Below are 10,890 nucleotides of genomic sequence, written 5' to 3'. Positions count from 1 at the left end.
ACTTAGTTTAGATTTTAGAATAGGGTTTAAGAGTATTCACTTTAGATTAAGGTAGATGTAGTGTTTTCTAACAAGAATTACATAAGCACTTTTTCCTTCTGTCTTGTACTCACGCTTGTGACAGGCGGTAGCTCTGTCACTCCAAGGCAGTGCAACCAGAGCAGCAAGGCAGGGCTGCTACGGGTGCAAACACAATGGGCGCGCTGTCCAACAGGACTGTTCACACTCCCCCCGAGTATGCCAGTCTTTCTGCTGGCTTACTTCCTTCGCGCCTTACGTCCAGAACAGCCAGTTTGGTGACCGCCCGAACATATACTCCTGCAGATGTTCGTACAGTGGCCGAGCGAACCTCCCCATCTCTGCCTGGGTGAACCTCGATGACTTTTCCCTTTGGCCAGCAGTTACGGGGTAGCTTTGGATCGGCTATCACAACCAGGTCACCTACGGTTACTGGATCGGTTTGGTTGAACCACTTGGATCGCTTGGTGATTTCCGGCAGGTAATCACTAAGCCAGCGCTTCCAGAACCTGTTCGCCAGTATCTGCGAAGCTAGTATGTTTTGGCGGAGAGCAGCACTGGTATCGTCAAGAGTGCAAAATGGCTTTATCCCGTTTGAGGAACCAAGGAGAAAATGGTTCGGTGTTAACGCAGGAGCACAGTCGTCATCAACTGGGACGTGAGTTAGTGGTCTGGAGTTAATGATGTTCTCTATTTCGATCATGAGATTTCGTAGCACTTCATCGGTTGGATTTCGAGGAGGATTGATTGTTTGAAGGTTCCGTTTTACGCTGCCTATTAGTCTCTCCCAACTACCTCCCATGTGTGGCGCGAGGGGTGGGTTAAAGGACCAAGTTGTGTCTACAGTGATGAACTCCTTCACGACTTCGTCCACGTTCACTGCAGCCGCTGCCTCCTTCATCTGACGAGACGCTCCGATAAAGTTGGTTCCTCTATCGCTGTAGATAACGCTGGGCGTACCACGACGTGAGATGAAATTGCGTATCGCCATTATACACGAGTCGGTGGTTAGCGAGTGTACAACTTCAATGTGGATAGCTCGAATCGTTAGACAGGTTGCTAGCATTCCCCATCGTTTTTCGACGCGCCTTCCTACTGCCACTTCGTATGGCCCAAAAAAGTCAATACCTGTATGTGTGAAGGGTGGAGAGTACGCCGCAAGCCGCGCCGGTGGAAGGTCAGCCATTATTGGTGGACGTGGGCTGACATGGTCGTTTTTGCATCTTTGGCAGTTCTTTTTCATCTTGGCGTAAGCAGCACGGATACGTGGAATTTTGAATCTCTGTCGGAGTTCATTTACTACTGCTTCATGATTCTGATGGTGGAATTGTCGATGGTAGTGCGAGATAATCAAGTTGGTGGTGGGGTGGTCACGAGGTAGGATTATCGGGTTCTTGGCGTCTTCTGTTGCGTAGTGGCAGGCTGCAATTCTCGTTCGCATTCGCATGAGTCCACGGCCATCTAGCCACGGGGTTAACTGGAACAGACTGCTCTGCTTCGGTACCGTTTTCGAAATATTGGAATTCTGTCGTGACTTTTCCAAATGCGCCATTTCTTCTGGATAGCTATCGCGTTGAGCTGATCGTAACAGATATGCTTCTGCAGAATTTAGTTCCACCGCTGTCGGCGATCCAGTGGTAGTCGGTGTTCTACCCAGTTTTCGGCTACAGTTTGCAGGAAATCTGAGGACGAGAGCAGTAACGTTAAGCATACGCTTCCAGCTGGAGAACTTGCTTGGGTTTATAGCGGGTTCGCAGGGGATGTGACTCGCAATTAAGCTAGGGCGGAGTTCTTCTGCTGTAGAACTGTTTTTCATAGGCTGCTTTGGCCAGTACGTCTCGCTTTGCCACAGGAATTCCGGGCCTTTAAACCATCTGCTGTCAGGCGTGAGGTCCGGTTTAGAACTCCATTTCGTCCCGTCGTCCGCAACGTTCATCTTAGATGGCACCCAGCGCCACTCATTAGCCTCGGTAGTCTCTAGTATTTCGCTGACACGGAAGGCAACGTACTGTGTGTAGCGACGATGGTCGGAGTTTAACCAGCAAAGCACATCGCGAGAGTCAGTCCAATAATATTTTCTGCATATCGCTATTGACAGGGAGTCCTTGATCGTACACGCTAGCCTAGAGCCTACGACTGCAGCCTGTAGCTCCAAGCGAGGGATGGATACGAACTTCAATGGTGCAACTCTTGTCTTTGCAGCTACGATTCTGCACTCAATGCTGCCGTTTCTGACGAACCTTAGAAATGCTACAGCGGACATGCCGCATTCGCTGGCATCGGCAAAGGTATGGAGTTCTGCTTCCCCTTCGGAGTTGTGCGATAGTAGTGTATAGCACCTGGGAACTTGAACTTGTTCTACCTGCGGCAAAACTTCCAGCCACTGCTGCCACTTTGCAAATGCACCTTCGGTAATCTCCTCGTCCCATTGCACTCCAGAACGCCACACCTCCTGTAACAACATCTTCAGGAACATTAGGAAGTGGGTTATTAGGCCGAGAGGGTCGAATATAGACATCAACACTCGCAGAACCTCTCGCTTTGTAGGGTGTCTCTGGCCCTTTAGAAGAGCACTGTCGTAGCGCTTCCATCCAACCTTGTACGTGAACGTGTCGGTTGCAGTACACCACCACATACCCAGGACCTTTTCGGTGCCTATTTCTGGCGACAAGTCCAAGTCTTTCTCGTCCATCCCTTTCTCGTTTAAGGCCCTTAGCACGGTTGGCGAATTGCTAATCCAATTTCGAATTTCGAACCCGCCTTTTTGATGGATGAATTTCACCTCTTTCGCTATTCGCACGGCTTCTTCTTCGGATTCCAGGCTGGTGAGCATGTCGTCTACGTAGTGCTTTTTTTGGATAACTTCTACTGCTTTCGGAAACTTCGCTGCGTAACGTTCTGCATTGCTGTTCTTCACATACTGTGCGCAGCTAGGCGAGCAGCAAGCCCCAAAGGTCATGACCTGCATTACGTAGATCAAAGTCTCTCCCTTCTCATTCCGCCACAGGAAACGTTGGCACTGTTGATCCTCGTCGTGAATACGCACCTGGTGGAACATTTCTCTTATGTCCCCGGTAAGGCCCACTCTTTTTTCTCGAAACTGTAGCAAGATCGTCAACAATGAACATAGCTGATCGGGGCCCTTCAGCAGGGCAGAGTTCAGTGAAATGCCAAAGGAGCATGCTGCGCAGTCCCAAACTATCCTCACCTTTCCCGGCTTGTTGGGGTTTACAACCGGAAATATCGGAAGGTACCATACTCTGGGAAACCGCCGGCTTAGTTCGTTTTCCGAGAGCTGCCGGATATATCCCTTAGAAACGTATTCGGTTATGATCCTGTGTAACGTGCCAGCTAGTTCCGGGTCTTTGGCCAAGCGCTTCTGTAAGCATTGGTGTCTTCGCAATGCCATAGCATAGTTGTCTGGCAGACGAATGTTATCGTGGCGCCACAACAATCCAGCCGTATATCGCTCCCCATCGTAGGTAGTAAGTTGCTTCATAAGAGCTTGAGCCCGCTGTTCTTCAGCGGAGAGCAGAAGCTTTCCTGGTTTCATGATGCCGAGACTATCAAGAGCGAAATGTTGTTTTACAGCCTGGTGTAGCTCGTCGTCTCTAATTCGCTCACATGAACACACGTGAAAGGTATAGTGGACCAGATTGCCTGATTCGTTTCCTTCCGCGTTTCCTCCACCACATACTGCCCAGCCCAGCCGCGTTTTCACTGCTACCGGGTCGCCGATGCTTCCTTCTCTGCTCTTCAACACAAGGCTAACCTGTACGTGTTTCATACCGATGAGAATTCTGGGTCGAGCGTCGTAGTAGGAATCGATGGGAAGTCCTTTAAGATGAGGATACTGATATTTTAGCTGCTCCACGTTCAGTGTTTGCTGCGGCAGCATGAGCTCTTCCACTGTTCTCACTCCAGATAGTTGAAAATTCTTAGCCGTCTTGTCGGTCCCAGAAATATGAAGGGTAACAGATTTCGAATCTTTTTCGCAACGCTGTGTTCCTCCTGTCCAACGAAGGAATAGTGGTGTATTAGCGCCTTTTAGATTGAGTTGGTCTGCTAGTTCTTGATCTATCAAGCTAAGGTGAGAGCCTTCGTCCAGGAACGCATATGTGTGGATTGAGCCTTGAGGTCCATTGAGTATTACGGGTAAGTAGCGGAATAGCACTGCACTAGATTTTGTTTGGTGGATGTTACAATCGTGTGTTGGTACCGGTACAGCTTCTTGTTGTCTAGGAGCTTCAACTTGTGACGTAGGCGGAATCTGCGTGACCTGGTTTGAAGATTGCTTGGCATTCTGATCATTATGGAGCAGTTCGTGGTGCTTGTAAGTGCATCCATTACGCCCGCATGATTTAGCGTCACATCCTCCTTTGTGTCGTCGCAGACAACTTCGACAGAGTTTGAATTCCCTTACAATAGCCCATCTGGATTCGCGAGATAGCTCCAGAAACTGCTTGCACGTGGAGGTACTTTTGCATCCTCCTTTGCACACCACGCAGCCATCGGTTACGTAAGTCAACGGTTTTGAGACTGATGCATAGCTGCCTTGTCTACGATCTGCATCGGATTCTACGGATATAAAACGACCGCAGGTTTCCAAGTTCGTATCCGAATGAGCGTTAACGTACGCGTTGGATTTCTTATTCCCACGTCCGTCATTACGTGATTGTCTTGACTCATTTGAATCGAATGGGATCACAACGGTGCTGGCGGCTTCGGCCAATGAATACGCCCAGTTCCCAAAGGTCGCCAAGTTGACCCGCTGAAGGTTCTGTCGATGTCTGGCCCAATCTAACTTTAGCGTCGCCGGAAGCTTGTTTACGAGCTGATGTAGAAGGGAGACATTATACATGTAGTCCTCGAGCTCGTACGCGTCTACCGTGGCACAGAAATTCTGCACGCTTACTGCGAATTCCACTAACGTCTCTAGTCGATCCTCCTGAATTGGCGGTAGAGCATTCACCTTTTGAATAAGAGAGTGAACAACGGCTTCAGGTTGACCAAATCTCATTTTCAAAGTTCGCATGATCGCCGGGACATTCGATGGGTGCATCAGTAAACTCTGCGCCGTTTCGTACGCCTTTCCTTCCAAGGACTTCTGGAGCCGGATCAGATTTTCTTCATTTGTAAAACCGCACATGTTCGTCGTGCTGTTGAACATTGACATAAAGACCGGCCACTCCTCGAACTTCCCAGAGAACTTGGGCAAATCTTTGGAGATTCCTTGTCGAGCTGCCAGTTGCTGCCGGGAAAATGAACACGGCTCGAAGTCTTCCTCCAGGCGTCCTGAATGGAGGTCTGTTCTTCTTTGCTGATGACTGAGTTGTTCGAAGGCTTCTACAAGGCTCCTGCTTGTCGACATCGGTCGGGAAGGTTGTTCACGGCGGGGACCGCAGCGCACGTATGGCCCCTCGTTTCTGTCCTGGCTGTGTCGAAATTGATTCGTCGGCGGAACGGATCCCACTTGAGCTTGTCCGGAGTAGTTCTGAGTTGAATGCCTCTGTGGATCGAAGAATTCGGTAGCCCTGGGATCTAGCGCGTTTTCGGCTGGAGCATTGTTCGTATCTTGAACCCACTGTCTAACTCGGTCTTGTGATCTGCTACACTCGGATCCGGTTTGGCTGTGCATCTGCTCCAGAAGTTCGTATTTTCTGTCCATGTAGGCTCGGTGCTTCTCTGCCTGAATCTTTTCGTATTCACGTTCTTCCTCGAGCCGTTGAAGCTGCAGTTGGAGAATGGATCTGCGGGAGGACGATGATGATATCGACTTGACTGTTTTATCGCAGTTTGCGGCTCCTGTTGGAAACGTCCTGCCTGCTGGTTCCGATAACGTATTGCACCGTACGCTCTTGCCAGCTCCGAGTTGACCTGGGTGACCCGACGATCCTGCCCGATCACGGTTTACGGCTGAAGACGATGGTTGCTGGAACCCGGTTGTAGTCACACATTTGGGACAACTCCAGCTCTTATCCGCAATTTCTTCCGTAACACCAACGCACGCAAAATGGATCCACCTGTCACACTTGTCGCACTGAACCATTTCGTCACTATCTCTCTCCTGGCAGAACGTACAGTTTTGTTCTATATCGCGATCCTTCCGAAAAACGTCCTTTGGATCCTGTTCTTCTTCCGTGACCACCACCACGACATTATCACCACCACTAATATCAATCGCCTCCGATTGCTTTTCCTTCGATCGCGCACCTTTAGAACCACTTTTTCCATCTTTTCCACTTTTACGACCCGACATTGTTCGCGAAAACGAATTTGTTAAATTGTCGAAGTTCGTTTCGACAAACGGTCACACAGACTGAAAGGGGGATTCTTCCGTATAGTTAACCTCCAGAGCAATCTGTAATTCACGGCTCTTTATTTGGGAGATTAACAAATTCCTAAGAAACGGGGTACAATTATAAATTTACGATTATAAATAGTGTTTGCAAATCAGTTAGTAGCATAATCTTAGCATAAGTAGTATAATTGTACATATTTTAGGTCGGTTCGTTTAAGTTTCGATTAATACCACTTACGTTTATTTTCCCTTGTGTAGGTCCGGCGGGTGTATGGAATTTGGAATACGAATTGTTTCTAGTAGCTGTAAGAATGCGGTTTTATGGTTTCGGTGTTTCTTACTTGTTCTATGTTATCTTACCGGTGTCGTTTTAAGATAGGGCGAATGTAGGTTACGGACACTCTATGGGATGTTTGCACAGTAGTTTTAGGCACTAGTTTTAAGAAATTCATTAGTATAATGCATGTATGTATAAGGCAAATTCATGTACCTGTTCGGGCTAGCACTTAGTTTAGATTTTAGAATAGGGTTTAAGAGTATTCACTTTAGATTAAGGTAGATGTAGTGTTTTCTAACAAGAATTACATAAGCACTTTTTCCTTCTGTCTTGTACTCACGCTTGTGACAGGCGGTAGCTCTGTCACTCCAAGGCAGTGCAACCAGAGCAGCAAGGCAGGGCTGCTACGGGTGCAAACACAATGGGCGCGCTGTCCAACAGGACTGTTCACAGGAATTTTATTACATTTAGTATCATATACCTTATCTCTACAAAATCTTGGCAAATTATTATTGGAACTTTCAATAAAAAATGTCAAGATTTTGTAGAGATTATGAGGCCGTTACAAATATTTATTTCACTTTTTGTCCCACCACTATTTGACTGGTCGAGGGGGTGGATAAAAATAATAAAGCATTAAATCTGGAAAATATTAAAAACTTATCGGATTTGTTAAAGAGTTTTGACAATACCCGATATTTTGATAAATATTGTTTTATCTGCCCACTGAAATTGAAAAATCTAGTCAAAAATTTTTGAAGGGGGGGGGGGATGTCTGAGACAAAAAGTCAAAATTAAATTTGTATCAGCCTGATAAAGGTAATAAAATTCCCAAGGTGGGCTAGAATACCTGTCCTGGACCAAAATACGTTCACTAACCTACTTACTGCATATAGGCATTGAACCACACATATTTGTTGACATTTACACACTAAAAGTTAACGTAAAATTGCCTCAGTTTTTTTTTTAAATGTGGTGAAATCTGTGAACTTTACAATCGATGAATACGTTAAATTAAAGACATCAAAAAATTTAATTATCTTTGAAATTAGCCAAAAAGAATTTAAATTGAACTAGAGAAGACGAAGATATCACAAAATTACTTTTCCATGTTTTACAAATGTGACTTCAAACTTTTGGCCGATGACATCAAGAGTTAATTTACTTAATAACTATTTCCCTAGAATTTTTAGCCAAGTTCAGCAAAAAGCAGTTTCAAGTTATAGCCAGTTAAGGCAATAAGAGTAAAAAACATGGGAAGTTCAATAACTACGTAACGGTTGAGATTTGACCATATGCGTGGAACAATTTTTTTTCACCATTTATAGTCCTCTATCACCCTTTTAAAAAGTTTGCACTCACGAACCTAACACCCTGTATAGATACAGAGAGCACACTAAATACAACAGATTATCATTATTATAGGTGAAACTTTAGAAGAAATTTCGAGAGGGAGTCCTGCAGAAAATTCGTGAAAAACTCTTTAAGAAATCATTGGAGGAATTCTAGTAAGATACAACGTTTTGACGCCTGTTCTGTCAGATTTTCCACTATAACTCATAAATTCAACCGTAAACCCCTAAAATATTTATACATATTCGGATTTCTTGTAAAAATTTCAGTAAGTATGATCCCAAGCAACACACATGGTTACAAAACAGTGACGGCAGCAAGGAGTTTTCCACGGGTTTTTCTCAGAACGACTCCTGGGATAACTTACGAAGTTCCTTATAAGAAATTCCAGGAGAAATGTTCGAAGAAACCCAAGTGAAATCTTGCGAGAAGTTCTGCAAAGTCTTATTGAAGAAAATTCGACAGGAACTTAAAACAACCTGAGAAAAAATGAGACATCTAGGAAAATAGTTCTAAGGTTTTCCGTAGAGGAAATATTAAGGACATCCAAGAGAAACTCTGAAAACCTCATGGAATTCTGGGAGCAGCTACGGGTGAAATTACATGATAAATATCGTAAAACTATCGGTGAAAATCTAGAGAAAAACTGTTGGAAAGCTATCATCAGGAGAAATGCAGCGAGAAACTCTGGAAGAATTTTCGGGAGGTACTCCAACAGATATGTCGTAAACTTTTGCGGAAATCCAGAAAGGAACTCTGGTAGAAATCCCAGGAACAACTCTCAGAAATCTTTAGAAATGTTTTCCTAATTTTTGGGGAAATTTTGGTATAGTTTTTGAAAAATATATATAGGGTATCGCGCCACTTGGGAGGTGGCTTCTATATTCGTCTGTTTCCCACTATAACTCAGTAGATTTTGAACCAATTGACTTGAAATGTTGTACACGGGTAGAATCTAAAACTTGGCAAAACCTAATTCTTTCTGCAGAAATTGAAAGCTATACTTGTTTATTACAACTTCTCCGAACAACATGTGCCAATAAAATTGAAGGAAACATGTGTAATTATCACATTTGTAATCAGAAAAATCTTAAAAAGTTGATTTTTTGAAAGATTTTGTTCTGGAACACCCTAATATACGTAATAAGTTGGATTTTTCAAAACAGCATCATATTCTCCAATGTTTTTTGATTGTTTGCTTCTTTGACACCAATGCTGTAGGAGTTGAGCAAAAATTACTAAAATTCGTGAAAGCCAAATGTGGCCTAAAAACTAGCTTTTCGGGTGCAATCACGCTTTGGCGCCCAAAAAGTGGCATCGCGTCAGCACTGATATGATAGCCAACACCTGTCATCACGCTTGTTTGTTATCACCCATCGTACGGGGTAGCCAAGGCAAATTAAAAGGAAGCAAAGCTACTACGTTCAGTACAATTTCGCGCCACAGCGTGATTGCCTCCAAAAAGTTAGTTTTTAGGCCACATTTGGCTTTCCTGAATTTTAATATTTTTTGCTCAACTCCTACAGCATTGGTGTCAAAGAAGCAAATAACCAAAAAACATAAGAGAATATGATGCCGTTTTGAAAAATCCAATTTATTACGTATATTAGGCTGTTCCAGAACAAAATCTTTCAAAAAATCAACTTTTTAAGGTTTTTCTGATCACAAATGTGATAATTACACATGTTTCTTTCAATTTTATTGGCACATGTTGTTCGGAGAAGTTGTAATAAACAAGTATAGCTTTCAATTTCTGCAAAAAGAATTTAGTTTTGACAAGTTTTAGTGTAGTTACGATTTTTTGAAGTTCAAAAATAGTCGAAAAACACAAAATTGATTTGATGCACCTCTTAATTTCAATGGATTTGGCTGAAATTTTGGCCAGTCACTTCTTTTAGGATGCCAATCAAAATGTGGGGGTGGACTTGAGAATCAGAGAACATTTTTGAAAAGGTGGACAGGCCTAGGGTAGATACTATACCTATAGGGTGTCCCAGAAAGTATGGGCACAACTTTGTATAGCGAAAATACAATCATTTTCTTAACAATCAACAATTTTTATATTTTTGTATTTTTATTCAAAGTATTTCAATTGATACCTGTAAAGAGTTTAAACATTAAAAAGGGTTATTGTATGTAGAATGATTAAAATGAAAAAACATCTTTCAAAACTTCTGCACAACCTACTTTTTAACGGTTTGGCTAAACATCCAAATACGAAACATTTTTTTCGATTTTTTTTCACATGATATATTCGAAAACATGTTTCCTCAGATGGTTGATTGAAATTTTTTATAAAAATATATTTTGCCTGTGCGTACCGGTATTTCAGAATTTTGAGAAAACTGAAAAAATCGCCTTTTCTATTTCTGGATAAGACATGCCCACAGACATTCGAGTTTTAAAACATGTTTTAACGAGAATAAAAATAATTCAATCTACACTTTATAAAGCTGGAGCATTTATTTTACTTATAGTGAAATTATAATGTAATTTTCTGCATGTTGTTATATATATTCATACGCTTGTTTTCAACTATTAGAAAAACGGGTTTTCAAAAATATCGATTTTGGTGTTTCAATGCATTTTTCAGGTTCAAAAGTATATGTTTTCCACTCAAACTAAGGGTTATATAATAGATACGCATGTAGAAATACACGGATATATTTTTTGAAGTTTTTATCGTGCTTAATTTCATGCGTGGAAAATAATTTGTTAAGCGATATGTTTGAAAAATATAGCAATTTGTGCAGAAGCTTTAAATGGTCTTTTAGGTAATGTTCTACCGTATTCAAACGAAGTGTTAAAAGCCAATTTTAATAATTGGCATTTGATGTTAATATATTAAGGCAGGATATGTGTGAAAATAAAGTTTGTTTATGCATCCATTCTCAAATGGCAGAGCTGCAAAGTTGTGCCCATACTTTCTGGGACACCCTAT

At 43.0% G+C, this 10,890-nt stretch overlaps 1 protein-coding gene across 1 annotated transcript; it reads right to left on the bottom strand.

Moving 5' to 3' along the window:
• Positions 1-220: 220 nt before the first annotated feature.
• On the bottom strand, positions 221-6,277 carry LOC115254792 (uncharacterized). Its single transcript, XM_062847870.1, has one exon. The coding sequence runs from the start codon at positions 6,275-6,277 to the stop codon at positions 221-223; it is 6,057 nt and encodes a 2,018-aa protein (XP_062703854.1).
• Positions 6,278-10,890: the final 4,613 nt, after the last annotated feature.

Source organism: Aedes albopictus, chromosome 2 (assembly GCF_035046485.1).
Source record: "Aedes albopictus strain Foshan chromosome 2, AalbF5, whole genome shotgun sequence".
NCBI lineage: Eukaryota > Metazoa > Arthropoda > Insecta > Diptera > Culicidae > Aedes > Aedes albopictus.
The sequence above is the reverse complement of the archived record's forward strand: the minus strand, read 5'-3'. Positions and strand labels throughout refer to the sequence as shown.